General features: G+C 38.2%; 1 protein-coding gene across 3 annotated transcripts; it reads left to right on the plus strand.

Annotated features, from left to right (window-relative positions):
• Positions 1-4,226: 4,226 nt before the first annotated feature.
• On the plus strand, positions 4,227-15,126 carry C2H3orf52 (chromosome 2 C3orf52 homolog). Of its 3 annotated transcripts, XR_010026659.1 has the most exons (8): positions 4,232-4,603; positions 5,689-5,919; positions 9,250-9,373; positions 9,924-10,057; positions 10,869-10,939; positions 12,767-12,957; positions 13,881-13,975; positions 14,460-15,126. XR_010026659.1 is itself a non-coding variant. In XM_063148232.1 (7 exons), coding segments are annotated over exons 2-7 (627 nt in total). In that variant the 5' UTR covers positions 4,227-4,603; positions 5,689-5,739; the 3' UTR covers positions 13,883-15,126. The 3 variants fall into 3 exon arrangements, 2 of the variants coding, with proteins under 2 accessions (XP_063004302.1, XP_063004301.1); XM_063148232.1 differs by having other exon boundaries at positions 4,227-4,603; positions 9,999-10,057; positions 13,881-15,126; XM_063148231.1 differs by having other exon boundaries at positions 13,881-15,126.
• The last annotated feature ends 1,063 nt before the right edge of the window (positions 15,127-16,189 follow it).

Genomic DNA, 16,189 nt, shown 5'->3' on the forward strand with positions numbered 1-16,189 from the left:
TTACAAGTTGTAACTACATCACAGTAGTGTAAGTTATAAACCCCAGCTTGTTTACACACACAACCAGAAACTGCTTTTTGGTTATACTTCCCTGTCCTGACTCTGCCTTTTTTCTCCTAGTACACTACTTGTGTACTTCATTGGTGTTTAAATTTCTGATGATGAGTATCAGCTTTACAAACGTGTTTTTTATACCAGTTAGCATGCAAAAGGGATAGAAATTTGTTACTGAATATTAGGCTGAGGCAATTTGGTACAAATTTTGTGTAATATATAAATTTTATTATTTTAATGCAATAGGATAACTTTTGCAAGATTGTAGCTCATGATGGGTGAAACTTATTTAACATGATAGACTATTTGTAGAATTTTTTATAGTGTCAAAGACTTAATTAAATTAATTATTATTTTTATTAACATTTCATAGAGTTTATCTGCAAACTTTGACCTTGGAATTATTTTGCTAAAATATGTCAGAGGGGTGGTATTCCTCCAAAAAATGTGTTGCTTAAGAAATGCCCTTGAATTTTCAGATGGGCATTTTTAACCTATTCAGCTGTATATCATACTAGACATTTTCCAGCATGATATGCTATGTCTGAGTTTTAGCATGTTGGTCTGAGTTCTGGCATGTTGGCCCTTTAAGTTCTTAGTCTGGGTAGCATCTTTACTTTTTTGGGGGTTGGTTTTTTCTTTTTTTCCCTTTCTTTCTGCCACTAGTATATATATTATATATACTTTCTGTCACAGTATATTATATCACTGTAATATATTGTAAGTGTTTCCTGTACAGTGCTAGAGAGGAATGACACTGGGAACTCAGGAAAGTCCCATAACACCCTAAACCTGCTTTACTATGCTTTCAGACTTGTGAGGGCCTTGTTCTGTTTTACTCCTTCCTGGACATGTAAGCTGTGCATATGTTGCACAAGTTATGTGAAGCTTCCAAATACCTTTCATCTTTAGAGGACCTGATACACAAGAAATAAAAAAATTACCCTTTCATTCTGTTTTCTTATCACTCTAGAATGTTCTTTGATCTTGATTCTTCTGCTTAGGATCCTTCCTTTCCCTAGAGATATACAACCCCTTTGGTCTTTCAGAACTGGCTGAGTAATTGGCTGAGCCTCCTTTCTCAAGTCACTTTGACATCAGTCTCTTGGATTAGCAACATTTCTAGTATGACAGCAGCCTGAGAGAAAGGAGGAACTCCGACTTCTTTTCTTATCTCTAGATAATTTTGTACCATCATAATAGATAAATTTGGTTGGTTGGGTGATGAAAGCTTTGTGTTATTACTCTTTTCTCAGCACGTGGCTTTCTCCTGACCTCTTACATGTTTTGGTTCCACCTGGGGGCTCAAACAAGCCCGAGGGTGAATTTGGAGGCTGCTGACAGCCCTGTGTGCATTAGGAACAGCTGCAGAGAGGAGCTGCACTGTAGTTGCCCAGAGTTCTGTCAACAGACTAGGTCAGAGAAGGTTAAAATAATGGAAGGCAAAAAAAACCATTGATGAGCCCAAATGCACTTTGATCCTGGGTACTGAATTAAATAGAACTTTTTATTTTTCTATACTGCTATGCAAACCTGCATGTTCCATTTGAGAAGCCTGTTCTTATTTGCACATTCCTTAGTCTTTGTTCCTTCTTCTGTCTCTACAAAGTAGTCTACTGTTGAGTCAGTCTTGATTATAAAACTACTGATAATACTCAATTGTGCCTGGTTTGTTTGTCGGGTTTGGGTTTGCTTTGGTTAGTTGGCTTTTTTGATTTGGGTGTGTGGTATCTTTCTGTTCCTATTTAACACACAGTATAAGAGATCTGCCTTCAACCTGTGAACAATTTATAGTAGATTTCAAATTGCAGTAGAATTCCCTATTTCAAGTTGTAGTAGAATTCCCTATTTCCATCCCTGTCTTCTTCTCTCCCTATCTGAGCTGTGGTGAGTTATTCTATGAATCCTGTAATGAGACATTATCAAGGAGTAATTTTATAAACTGCTTCTCGCCGTTGCTTTATATTGGTAAGTGTGCTGCATCCATAATTTAAAACAATTGAATAAATATGGCATCTGGCTGAGTACATTATATCTAGAAGTAAGTTTTAATTAATATTTGAGACAAAGAGGGGCAGGTATTTACAGTTCCTAAATAACCTATTTTTTGTTACACTGCTCTCTGTGTGTGCACTAATGGCTGGATTCCTTCATTTTGGGGAGATTCTGGAGGTCCCTTGGCCTGGACAGGGAAGGGCAATAGATGGTACCTTGCTGGCATCGTGAGCTAGGGTGAAGGGTGTGCTCGGTGCAATTGTCCTGGTGTGTACACCAAGGTGACAGGACTTTATGACTGGATTTGTTGGAATACAAACTGGTGAGCCAAGGACAAAATGCAGATCACCTCTGTGTGAAAGCTGCTTCCTGCTGTAGTCAATTTGATGATACAACATGAAAATGCCATTGACCGTTCCTCGGTGAAAGAATACATTTTTAAATGAAGAAACTATCATTTGTGGTTCATCTAGAAATAACTGTTCAGCCTCAGAGGAACTCTGGGCTCCTTATGAATTCATCTTCCTTATGGCTATTTGCAGAAACAGCACTGCCTTAGAAACAAAATAAAATGGTTCATAACCTGTAACAAAAATCCAGCCATACCTCATTCATAACCCTTCTCTCCTTCCTTGTCCCTTGTTATCTATATTTATTTCCACATTTTATCTGGATAAAAATGGCCACATGCCATATATATTCAAGTCTTTAGGTATGTTACAGGATCCTAAACACAAATAATTATTTCATCGTTCTCAAAAATATAAATAGTGTATTGTGTCTAAAGCTGAGATTAATTCTTTCCAGTTATGAGCAACGGCATGATTTTTACTTTCTGGGCTGTAACTTTTTGGGGTCTCTACTGTGTTTTCCTAAAAATACCAGATATATAGCTCAAAAATGCTAGGATGCAATAAATTTTCATTAAGTAACTGGAAGAGTATTGTTTAGGTTCTTTGGGATGGTGTCTAAGTAAAAGGAAGGAATGAACGAGTTGTAATCCATTGAACAAAAAGAAACTATACTGCCTTCTTAAATTCTCTTCAGAATTTGAACTAACTGTAGGGGTTTAATATTTGCAATATGTTACATGTGTAGTTCTCCAGCTCTGGCATCCATTGTGAATTTTTAGCATGCTCCTGGTAGGTTAGGATTGTTTTTTGTCCTGTCCTTGGTCCACAGAAAGCAGAGTTGCAGGCTCAGGAATTTTTTTTTTTGTGTGTATCTTTCTGGGCTGTGCCCACAAGGCCACACTAAATTGAAATGGACATAGAAGGAGAATGGATGTATGTGGTTGGATTCATCCTTGGGCTCAAAGAAAGTAACATAAGAAATGATAGCAACATTCCTTTAACCCTGGTAGTAGATCTAAGTTTTTAAATTTTATTCTCCTGATGAGCTTATCACTCCAAATCTAGCCAATTTAAGGTTTCCAAAGCTGTTTATGGGACTTCAGAATACCAGTACTTAGCTTAATAAAAGAATTGTCTAGATGGCCTTAAGACCATTTAGATGGTCTTTAAGCTGTGCTCAATATTTGGAAGTGTTTAGCTTTCACCTTTAATATATATATTTAAAAGATGAAACTGGCAGTTTGAACACCTTTTATTGCAGTCCACACAGCACACTCACTCTGCAGTACATAAGTATGTGATCTTTGTTTAGTGTCAGACGTACCTTGGCAGCATGTGGGGTAAATGTTGAAAAGGGCTAGCACTGTAATCTGCATGCAGTGAGACTGCTCTTTTTAACACTGTTATTGCTTTTCCCTCCTTTCTCCTGTTGGGCATCTTGCCCCAGCTTGTGTCAAACTTACAGCATAAGCTATATTCAAAGCCTGCATATTAGGAGGGTTGTTTCTTTAGCAGCTACTCAATTATTCACATCTTCCTTTTTAATAAACATGTGCTAAAACTGCAAGGGACTATGTTTTGTTTGTTTGGATGTGCCTCTGAAACTATAAACCCCATGTGTAATCAGAACTACATTGGTGACTTGGACTTTCCTGTTTTTGCAAAGCTGAAGGGTCAGAATTTCACATGGAAGAAATGCACAAAGTGTGGAAGTTAGATCCCCCAGATGCAAGAAAGACTTCAAGCAGTTTCTTCATAAATACATAAAATAAAATAAGGACTTTGGCCTTTGCATGGTGAGATCTGTATAATCATTAACTCTTTGTCTCAGAGGAGCAGTTTTGATTTCAGACAATCCAGTAGGAAGGTCTACTGTGAGCAGAAATTAAATAATTGAGCCCAATATCCAGCAGGAGTAGTGAGAACCAGATAAAGGCTTTTCTAGTGTCAGATGTCCCAAGTAAGATTTTGTAGATCCAGATACATGTTATGATCTTGATGACTGCTCAGTTTCACCTTCAGTCCTCCAGAGCTTTAAAGATTCTCAGAACCAAAATGTGTGGGGTATGCAATTTTTATTTCTTTTTACTTGTGGAATAAACCTAAGACATGCTCACTTTCATGGAGTGCCTTTGCCTGGATGAGTGTGACATGACATCAGGAATGCAAACCCTGGGTGTGCTTCAGAGAGCAGAACCAAGGTGAGTTGCACAAAGAAAAAATTGGAGTGGTGGGACAAGGGGAGAACACCCTGAGCTTTTGGCAGGAAAAAGGATTGGTGCTGTGAGTGGAAAGGGCATTGGGGAGAGAGGCTGTGTTTGGTTCTCAATGCATGATACTCCCTGTGCTGGGACAAAAGAGTAAGGAAGGGTGTGAGTACCAGCTGTCTGCCCAGGCTTTTTGAGTAAGAGGCGAGAGAGATGGTCTGTGGAAAGGAAGGAGAAACATGGGGATGGCTTGTGAACAGGAGAAATAAGATGAGGTAGGATCAAGGATATTTAGGAGGCTGAGTTCGAAATCAGCCCCTGGCTACAATAAGCTGTTATGAGAGACTCCTAGTGCACATGAGAGGGCATGTGGAAAGCTAGTGCAGACCAAATCACCACAGTTGTTTCATAAAAGCATGTCCTGTAGAGCACAGAATTAAATTGAAGCCCATCTTTCTCTTCTCTTTATCTATGTCCTCTGGGTTTTTTTTACCAGAAAGCAGCTTCTCAGGTTTAGGTTGGATAGTATGTTAAAGGACATAAATGGTTCTTTAACACTAGATATGATTTTAGGCAGTATAATAGCTAGAGGAAGAACAATTTATAGCACAAAGGTCGTTAGTGTCCATTTCTTTATTGACTATAAAGGGAGACTAGAATCACAAGTGTTGACAGAGTCCCACCCTAAGCAAACAACATGCTCTATGAACTTTTAATCTGTTTGTGCTGTTCAGCACCGCATCTGTTTAGCTGCATGGATAACAGTAATAACATTTTATTGTTTTGGCTGACAGCAGCAGAGAAAATACTGGTTCCTTTCAAAATCATCCCCGCATTGCTGAAGGTTTAGTCACTTGCTTGTCAAGGGCTGGTACAGGCAGGTAGGCAAACTGGAAAACCTAGTATTGCACAGCTGAGAGTCAGAGCTCTCATAGCTATGCAAATCACTACTTCCTCTGCCTTCCCTTTCTCTGCAGCTAGGGCAGCCGACTTTATTTGTTCTTCCAAGGAATTCCCCTAATTTAACAGCATTTTGAGACCTCTCCTGTGAACACTATCCCCACTCTTCCTGTTTCCAGCCTCGTGTCTGAGCTACCACTGACCATAATAGCAGCTGAAACAAGAAGGAAATGGGCTGGCTCCATGCTCACTTCAGAGACAGAGGTTCTCGCAGAGGACCCTCTTCTGAGACAGAAGCAATGAAAAGGCAGAGTTCTGCTCACGAGCAAGAGATTATTGAATTACGGGAACATAATGTGGAGGAAAGTGAGACTGATCGTGACAAGCCTCTAAATGCTCAAACGAGAAAGGTAGGAATTTCATTTGGTCATTTAATCCTTCCTGTGGGGGAAATAGTACACAGCAAGAGAAATGATACTTGAAGGAACATTTTGTAGAAATTATTTAATTTCCTGTTTGAAGTAGAGGGAAAGAGGCTAAAAAAATGTTAAAGGTAATTATTTTTCCTTATCAATGAAGTGTTCTGAGAGTGGGATTTTAAGCATTAATTTAGGAAGTGAAACTGTAATTGGTTCTCCTTTTGCTTTCTCTTCTAATGTGCTATCCATGGGACTGGGCTCAAAACCAGAAAAGAGAAAAGATGAAGTAAGTTTTAAAGCCAGGCTTTCTTTCAGTAGAAATCAACCAGGAAACAGTGCTACCAAACAAAAATAAGATGTCCTCGAACAGAGCATGCTGGATTATGTCTGAGTAATTTTCAGTTGCTAACCATTATGAATTTGTATTAACAGAATGCTCCAAACCCTCAGCTAAGATCAGCACATGAATCCTAAGGGACGTAGCTCCTAGTCCCTATTTTAAAGCTACGGAATAGACTAATTCTGGCAGAAGAATAACATATTCACACGTGACTGCTGTAGTATGTAGTGAATTACACTACATACTGCAGGAGCATTTGTGGTGGTGGGAAGATGTTTCCTGCTTTTCTGTGGGCACGGCTGACTGCCGGGAGCTGTCTGCCTGAGGCACCGCCCGTCCCTTCCCGCTCCTGTGACTTCACTGCTGCCTTCGGGGAGCCCCGCTGCTCACACCTCTGGGCCTCATTTATTCCGCTGACTAGGCAAAATCCCGCTCTGTTCTCTTGTGTCAGGGGTCAAGTTACTTCTCCCGTGGTCTGGAAAGCTGAATCAGCTCGCTGCAGGGCTAGACACATTCCAGGAGGTGCAAAGAGGAGCAGCAGAGGGGGGAGGAGAGCCAGAGATCAGCTAACCCTTGGGCTTATCCTTTCCCTTTCCAAAGCTGAGTTTTCATTTGAGCTCTCTTTATGCTGATTATAGCCAGTGGCTTCCTGCCCTATACAGATTACTGGAAGTTACAATGCTCTGCTTTCTGCTCAGCTGGCAGGTTAATCAGAGCTGTCCTGCCCACCAGGGAGAGAATTTCTCGGCTGTTGTTGCTTCCCCCTGGCCTATTGGCAAAGTTCGGAAGATGTTGGACTAGTTGTGGAACTGAATGTTTTCTTGGGATCAAGCCAGTTTGCTATGTATGATTAAGAGTTGTGTTTTGTGACAGCCTAAACATGCGGTGGTGTGGTATTAACATGCCCTCTGAACAGAGGGAGACATAATTCTCTCTCTCAGGTTTTTTCCTGGAGAAGCACAGAGGGAAAACAATTTTTATCTCTGCTTGCTGCTCCTGGTGTTTTGCACATGTGGAATGTGTTGGGAAGGTTGTTTACTTGAAGGAATTTGGTAACTGGATTCTGGCGGAGATTGTTTATGTTAATTAGCTTATCGGATCCAAGCTGTGTGGACTGTCAGTCTGCAGACAGTCATGAGTTGTTAGTTAGTGGTAAGTATTCTTTAGTATTCTTTGTAGTATAGTTATAATATAATATAATATAATATAATATAATATAATATAATATAATATAATATAATATAATATAATATAATATAATATAATATAATTTTAATAAAGCAAGTGTTCAGCATTCCGAAGTTTTGGAATGCTTCGGAAAGCAGATGCAAATACTCTTTGTCAGGGGTCCTGATTTTACTATATGGTAGCTCAGTCAAAACTTGGACTTGACAGCAGCCTGTCTCAACTGATGAGGCTATGGCTGATTTCATACTTGCACTCTAGGCAGTAGTTACTGGCTTTTAAAATTTTTTAAAATACAAAACTATATGCTAATGTTAACTATTAAATTGAAATTCATACCTCTATAAAATATATATATATGTTTCTATAAAATATTTTAAAAATTGAATAACAAAAAAAGTAAATGAGATGACAGTTGAAAGTGTGCTGTCAACAAAACCATACTCAGTGTTTGCTTTTCATGCTCCAGCAGAGCAAAGTTCTGTGTGCAGAGGTGTCTACAGAGAGTGTTTTCCTTTTTCTGCCTCTGTTCCTGAAGGAACGCTCTTGTAAGCGTTTTCTCTGTGTGTCTGTTTTCTCTCCCTGTTCCCTTGCCACCACATAGAAGCTTTTAGCCAGCTGCTCAATTCAGTTAAATTCAGTGAAAGCCTTCCTGTTATTCTGTGTTCTTAGAAAGTTCAAAAAGTAAAGGAAGGAAACCTGGATTATTGCCTCCAGCAGCAGCTGGTTTCTGCCAATCTGCATGTGTGTGTCCCAGACAACTTACAGCACTTGCTTTTCCTTACCTGGTACTGATGACAGAAAAGACATAGAGTTTATTACTACCATTATGGTGGATGGAGAGGAAGAGAGAGGAGTAATTAAAAAGACAGCATGGTCTGCTTATGAATTCAAGCCTTGCTTCAGTCCTCTGATTCTTCTGGCTGTGGAACAAAACAGATGAAGTTATCTGTTTTGCCATCCATCACCTAAGCTTACTCCTTCCCCCCCCGCCTTTTTTTTTTTTTTTTTTTAATACTTGTCCTGTTGAATTAACTCATTAAAAGACTAATTTCTGTCGTGGTTTTCAGTCTTATAAAAATTAAATAACAGGCAAGGTATTGTCCTTTCTCTCCCATATGAATGTACATACCTGCACAATTGCTTTGAGTGAAGTTTTCTTTTGACCTCATAGAGCAGGTGAGATTTGCATTAAACTCTCTGTTAAATACACTCAATAGCCTTCAAGTTTCCAATCTTCTGAAAAAAAAATAAGTCAACTATAAAATTCTCAATTATTTTACAGAGGGTTTAACGCAATAGTATCTATTGAATAGCACTGCCTTTGCATTGGATGCTGGCATCCAGAAGATATGCAGGTTGACATCATCAATGCTGCAGAGGTGAATGATTTTGGAAGTACCTCCAGAGACACTTTTTAGTTGGGAGAGATGAAAAACATTAAAAAGAGAGCTTGTGGAATATGCAAATTTAATTCACGTAGTTAAAAAAACCAAATGTGGAGCCAAGAAATCACCTTTGCAGTACTTTAACTTTATGGGCCATTCAGGAGTTGGAACTTCTGCACAAAGGGGAATGATCTCTCTCAAGTGAATGTCCTTTACCTTCTCTAGGTCTCATTTTCTCCTGCAGCAGTAGTCAAGGCTTGGAACCCCTGATGCAGGGCATTGCTTACCAATGAGGTTCTCCCATCTATGTGGGGGTTTTGTTTCTAAGTGTGACAGTCAAGACATTTTTCAATATTTTTTTTCCTGCCTTATTTGATTAATCAATATGCCCTTCTCTTTTATACCTAGGAGAGAGATGGCTGGAAATCATGCAGGAATGTAGTTTTCTGGAAGTGTAAACTATGGACGGTTATATTTACAATATTTCTAGTGATCTTCCTGGTCATTCTCATCAGCCTAATTCTTTATTCTAGTAAGTATCTCGCTCTTGGCTACAGTAATACAAACATGCAATATGTACACTCTAATAGAACACAAATGCAACAATAACATCCTTTAATGTCCTTTAGTAAACTGCTGAAGGAACTGGGATACTGACTGCAGAGGGTGGTATTGTAGTTCAGTAGTTCTTGTGAATGCTTTTGTCTTAGCAGGCAGCAAGCAAATGGTATCCTGATCTGGTGGAAATTCAAGTTTGTAGCTAAGTGAGGAAATATCACAACCAGAGATTTGGTTATGAGGATAGAAATTGTGTTTGTAATGTTGGAACAAGTGCCATGGATGACTTAGGTCCCATGGAGTCATTGCCTGTCAGACTCCCAGAGCAGATGACTTTTGCTAATGGAGGTTGGTGGTTGACTTCCAGGTGCTGTCACTTTTTTCAGGTGACTTGCACTTTCTTTCTGTCTTTTCCCAGTCAGTCCTTACCTAAGAAATCTATGAGAAAGCCAAGAGGGTTGTTGCTCAATACTTCAGCTATCTGAAACTTTTTTCTCCCCTTTCTATCTCCTTTTAATTATTAGATGTTTACACAGATGAGGATGACTACTGGGATCCTGATGAATTACTAAGCAATGGAAATTTTCACAATTTTTCAGGAACACTGGAGTTAATGTGTGGTCTCCCACACTTCTCCTCCGAGGACATTACTAAGAGGGTAAGTGTTTATGTAATTCTTGGCAAAGTTGATTCTGCTTCAGCGTTTTGCCTTTTAAGTTTCTGTTTCCCTGCATAGCAACTCAGTCATTTGCAAGTCCACAAATAAATTGTGTTGTACTTTTTAAAGTCACAATCTAGAAAAAAAATATTGTCTGCTTTTAAGCACAATAAATGATGGACTTTTTCCCCATAAATTTGACCATTTGTAAAGACATTGTCTTCACCTTTTTCATAGAATCATTGAATAATTTAGGAGAGGCCTGGGAAAGTCATCTAAGCATAATATGGGCTAAACATCCTACATGCTGCATTCTCTTATGAGTACATGATTACAGTCTGAGTTTATAGCTGTCATTTCTGCTGAGCCAGCACAGCTCTGAGTTACAGCTGAAATATGCTCAGCATACATGGCAGTTATCATTTGGACATGGTGGGAAGGCAGTCTCAAGACAGAGACCCTCTCCCCCACAAAGTAAGAGTTAGAAGGGCCTTTTGGTACTAATTAGACCCCAAACCTAACAGCATTAGTTGCACATAGCAACATGAGCACACACTTTTAGTTCACCTTGAGTGCCCCCATTGTGTTACGGTGACATAGCAATCACTCAAATGTACAATTAATTTGTCTGTCAAATTTACATAACTCTCTACCTTTTCCAGGGCAGATATTTGCTGCTATTTGATCTTCAGCACCTGTTTTTATGCTCCTTAAAGCACTTTGTAAGAATGATTTGCTGTGGTTTTTTTTTCTTTGTGAGGGCAAAAAAGAGATTGAATAGAAGAAACATTGTTTTTTCTCTCTCTGTCAGCTAACAGAGGTGTACAGCTCATCTCCAGCTTTAGGACGTTACTTTAGGTCAGCTCAGGTGATTTCTTTCAGGTAAGCAATTTCTGTCCCCAAAGTTATCTGAAAATTACAGGCTTCTGATGAGACTTTACATGTGCTAATGTACAATATTTAAATCTCTGAAAAATAGGGTTGTTTGGGGAAAATTATGTGTATAGGCAGTGAAAACTGGTCAAAGGATCATCTGGTGTAAGTGGTAAATGCTGCTAAAATTACATAACAACAGGAACATATTGCTGCTGTGTAGTATCATCTCTTGTTGAAAGCGAAGGGAGACGACCCATCTTTGTTGATCAGCATCGACTCCAATTTATTGATCAAATCAGTCATCTTTTATAATAGTGTTAATTAACTTCATGCATATTGCAAAATCCGAGCTCGCAATAGGTTACAGAGAAAACTCTAACCCCTCCTTTTGTTTACAATACCCGTGGTTGTTTATTGAAACCAAAATTAGTGTTGTCACTGTGATATGAAAAGTTCTCAAAACCTTCATATCTGTTCCCAGAACAGCCAAGGACTGAGAAGACTGTCTGAGAATCCTGCTGTTTATAAAAAAGGTGCCTGAGAACCTAGTTATTTACAAAATCAAGCCTGGAAACTGCTGCTTTACAGCTGCCTTTTATTTTCCCATCAGCTGTATACCTTCATGGCCTCTTTCTTTAAGCCATGCTTGAACCAGGCTCTCCACAATCTCTGTTATCTTTGGTTCCATTTGCAGCCCTTAATAAACATGTTTAAGGATATTTATTAAAAGAAAAATTAATTGCTGGAAACGCTTAAGATTGATGTAGTTTAAATAATCTTAAATATATAAAATAGGGTTCATAGAGAGGAGAGAATAATTTTGTTCCCAAAAGATATAAAGGCAAGAGGAATATACATGTCTCCTGTCATGGTGAGAATAGCAGGAAGGCAAGGGAAGACAGAGAGCTTTCCCAAGGACTTCTGAAAAAGAACTCTTACAAAAGAAATCAGAAAGATGGGACAAAATCAAGGGAAGTAGTTTTGCAAAGTCACAGTTCTTTTGAGATAGCAATGACAAAGGAATAGCCACGTTGCAATGTGGCAAGTGGCAGTTGCAAAGGCACTTTGCTCCCTTGAGGAATATGCTCCCTTGCCCTGCCTGCCTTGGGCATGCCAGCTTTGTTCAACAGTGAACTGTAGCTCCTTAGCCTTATGGGTACTAACTATGATTTAGACCATCAAGTACAAAGCTGTAGTTCTACACATATATTGATTAGATAATAACTCTCTCTGCCTCTTTGATGCCTCTCTCTTGCTCTCTCCCTCTCTTTCTTTCCTTTTATTTTCCCCCATTCAAATACTTTTTGAAAATGTTTTGAATTCTGTAAGTATAGAAGATAGCTGTTGAATTGTAGTCAGTTTTGGTAGACCACAAAAAATGAAATCTCCACAGATGGTCTCCAGTTCACTGGTTTGTGTAATCCACTCCAGAGCTGAGTCAGGAGCACAGCTGCGTGGTCCCAGATACTGCTAGCACGAAAATAAACATTCCTACAGGTTTCTAGTGAAACTATGCACAGGATATTGCAACACTTCTTATAAGTGCTTCTTGTGAAGCACCAGTACTGAAAACTGCATCCCATCAGAACACGAGTCCATTTGCCCCTCATGGTTTTGAAAACATGTCTCTGGCTGGCTTCGAGTACGTACCCAGTTTCAAGAGCTGTTCTGAGAAGGGAGACAGAAACTGGCATCTTTGGCAGTTTTCTTTCTTGGGGAAATGTTTTTTTAATAAAAATCCATCCCAACATTGATACGAAAAGTCAGTCTTTCAAAAAAAAGAAAAGATGCTGTTGACACTTGAAGACATTCATCCTTGGCTTTGTTTTTCAGTAATGAAAGCTCCACCGTAATTTATCAGCTAGTGTTTTCTGTACCACCATCAACAGAGGGATTTATGGAAAACCGTATGAACCCAGATTTTATAAGGAACATTTTACGTCAGTATATTTATGATGAAGATACTCTTAATCCTGGGACATCTGAATGTGACAGGTTAAAGCTCAACCTGACTTCTCTCACATGTAAGTGCTGTACCTTAGAGAAACTGTTTCTTTACAGAGAGCAGAAGTATTTATGTGAAAGGAGGGAAATATTTCTAGAAAGATATTGAGATTCATTAGTATATATGATTTGCATAACAGTATTAAGGATATTTTAAAATAGCTTTCAATAGAAAGTCTTGATATGCTTAACTTAAAACCTGGGACTCACTGTTTGGTCCTCTGATGAGAAAGGGAATAGTGATGAGACTTGTTAGCTGTGGACTCCAACCAAACTTTTCTGATCTAATATTGCATTTTATCTGTACAGAAAAATTCTCCTTGTATGTATGTGTACCATAATGGGGAGACAAACAATTAAAAATATTTCTCCTTATTGTACATTTGGTTTTGAATGCTAACAAAACAAATTTAATCCAAGGGATGAAAAAGAATCCTGATTTTTGTCTTTGTGTAGTTTTTTTGAAAATTTATTATGTACAGAAATACCTTTAAAGGAAACAAATGTTCATTCTTCCAGGTTTTCTAGATGATGACTACCAGCGACTAGATAGGGATTCCAATGCATTTATATTTGTCCTGATAGAAATGCCCATATAAAAGTCCCATGAGCTTTGAAGCAATGCTAAATGCATGGAACTGCCTCCCCCCAGTGCCAATTTACTGAGTCACACCTGTGTGCTTTTAGAATATTCCTAGGCTAACAATTCGGCATTGCAGTGTAGGTAAGTAAGGTTTGCAATAAACTCGTATTGGTTTTTCTTGGGATTCTTACCAAGGGACAAGAGATCAACAGGTCATCAGTTCCAATTTTTAGAAGAATTTTATTCCTTATATATTGACAGGATTCTTAGGAAAAGAGTGTAAAAGAGGACAGGAAAGAATATGTTGAAATAACTGTTTAAAATTTCGTTTAAGTTAAAGTATTTCTCTTTAACTTTCAGAGAAATTATGGAAAGATTCTTCATCTTCATCACTACCTAGAGGAGATGCGATTCCCTATCTACAAGTAATCCCAGGGCAGGGAACTATTCATTAGGTAGAAATGCTTCTAAAATTGTTGTCCTGTAAATACTGCCTGTGGTGCAATACTGTAAATGGAAAATGTGGTATATATATATGACAGTGTTGTATTGCTATAGAACCACTACCTCCTTCTTCTATATCTCAGTAATCCATTTCACCCTTGAGAAAATCATGTATTTGATTCATGCTCTGTTGACTTTGAAAGCTCTGCCTTCTCTTGCCTTATGATTAAATCTTAATGTTCTGCATGAGCTTTGAAAGCAGTCTTGCACATGGCTCCTTTCTTTTTCTCTTGAACTTCATATGGCACATTTATTTGTTGGTTTTTCCTTGTAAAAACCTATATATATATATATATATATATATGTGTGTGTGTGTGTGTGTGTGTGTGTGTGTATGTATTTGTATTCTTTAATTACCTGCAATTACCTGCTAGGCCTTTGCACTAGCTTCTTAAGAATGCTTTAGCTCTCATAATTTTCTTATTCTTCCTACAGCCTCCTTGGATAAGGTGCTCTTTGCTCTATTTTTCTCTTCTTCAATGTGAAATACAAAAGAAGAAAGCAACAGCATGAAGAGACATGTCTTGTTCACTAATGCAGCTGAATGTCACAGGAATATTTTAAGGGTCAAATTAGCAGTGTGCTTTTACAGTTAGTTATTGCTACTAGTGAATAGACAGATATTTGACCTGTTTTTGTAAATCTGCAGACTAGTCTATATCCTTAATTATAGTTCCTGCCTAGCACTGGGATAAAAATGCACAGATGTAAGGTATTTGCCTTAATAAGGCAGTAAATAGTAGTTCTTGTTGATGAGAGACCAGAGGAGATGAATCAGTGCCAAGAAGATGGTGCTGGAGCAGAAGGCATAGGCCAGAGTGGCACAAAAGTTACAGGCGGTGACTGGCTATAACATAAAAATTAAGCATTACCTTTATACAGAATGGAACATATTCACTACCATGTGAGTGAACTACATCTTGTCATTTATTTATAGTCTTATAAATGTTAGTACTGCTGGACAGAACTTTTATTTTAAAAGCATTTTGTACTGTTAGAAATGTAATGAAAAAATTTTCTTCTCTTTCTAATATTACTAGTTTATTTAGGAGTAATCTGATTATATTATTGTGCATTAAATTATTTATTTTTTACTCTCAAAGTGACTGTTTTCATTCTGTAGCAGCTCTAGTCTTTCAACTGTGTGAGTTGGAAAATAGTCATCAGAATTCTAAATGCTGTGCTCTATGAACCATGTCTGACAGAGGTATATGCTCAAACTCATAGTTGTTGTTGTTGCATGCATTTAAACTGAGCTTGGGAAACATTCTGGACCAAATTAGTAGTTTGCACGACTCTTATATTTGCAGCTCATTCTGATTCTCTCTTGCTTTGTAAAAGATAGGAACTATAATTTCTCTTGCTGTAATAATCTATGCAGCCTACAGGTAGAAGAGAGATGCCTTTTGATTCTTATGCTGGGGAAGGATAAACATCATGGTTTATATGGCTTGTCCCAAAAGCAGCAGGCTATGAAAGTACCAGCAGCAAAGAAATAAATTACTGTTGAGATGCTGCTCAATCTTATTGCTCTCACCAAGACACCTGATCCTTTCCTTGAACACTTCTGTATCTTGATTCTAGGAACTGAGAAATAATGTAATGATTAAACTTCTTTATGGTCATACCTATATAGGCATTAAGAGTTGACAAATGAGTCAAGCATTCATTTTTTTTCCCAGCCATCCTCTTCTATGTCAGTACTTTTACCCCAGAACCTCACAAGAAAGAAGAAGGTGGAGCTGTAGTAAGATATGATATTCAACAGAAAATGTCTGACTTTACAGACTGCATCCAGTCAGGTTTTGAACTCTCATTGAAGGAAGTGTCAAAAAAAAAGTAGTTTCTGGTCATTAGAGACACAGCAGTGTGAAAACACATTATTACATCAAGTAATAATTAAAAAATAATTTAAAAGCACATTATTACACCACAATATATTGTATGAATGATCAATATTAATTTTAATAGAAGGAATGAGGATAGCACTTTAATGACTTGGACAACTGAGATATTGTTAAAAAGCAGCTTGTGTAGTGTACAATCAGCCCTTTAAAATCCTATGTCAGGTGTTGTTTGTGTGCCTACAGCAGCCAGTATGAGTTTTGGGCAGACTCAGCTGCCTGCCACAGCAGTGATACCTGCACATGCTGTAGTGTGTCCAT

The sequence above is a fragment of the Melospiza melodia genome, chromosome 2 (assembly GCF_035770615.1).
Source record: "Melospiza melodia melodia isolate bMelMel2 chromosome 2, bMelMel2.pri, whole genome shotgun sequence".
In the NCBI taxonomy this organism is placed as follows: domain Eukaryota; kingdom Metazoa; phylum Chordata; class Aves; order Passeriformes; family Passerellidae; genus Melospiza; species Melospiza melodia.

Excerpts from the sequence above, each read along its gene's own strand:
- C2H3orf52 (XM_063148231.1), top strand. The coding sequence starts at position 5,740 with ATGGGCTGGCTCCATGCTCACTTCAGAGACAGAGGTTCTCGCAGAGGA. Across the intron at positions 9,374-9,923 it reads CAGCCTAATTCTTTATTCTA|ATGTTTACACAGATGAGGAT; the intron begins GTAAGTATCTCG and ends TTTAATTATTAG. Across the intron at positions 10,058-10,868 it reads CCGAGGACATTACTAAGAGG|CTAACAGAGGTGTACAGCTC; the intron begins GTAAGTGTTTAT and ends TCTCTCTGTCAG.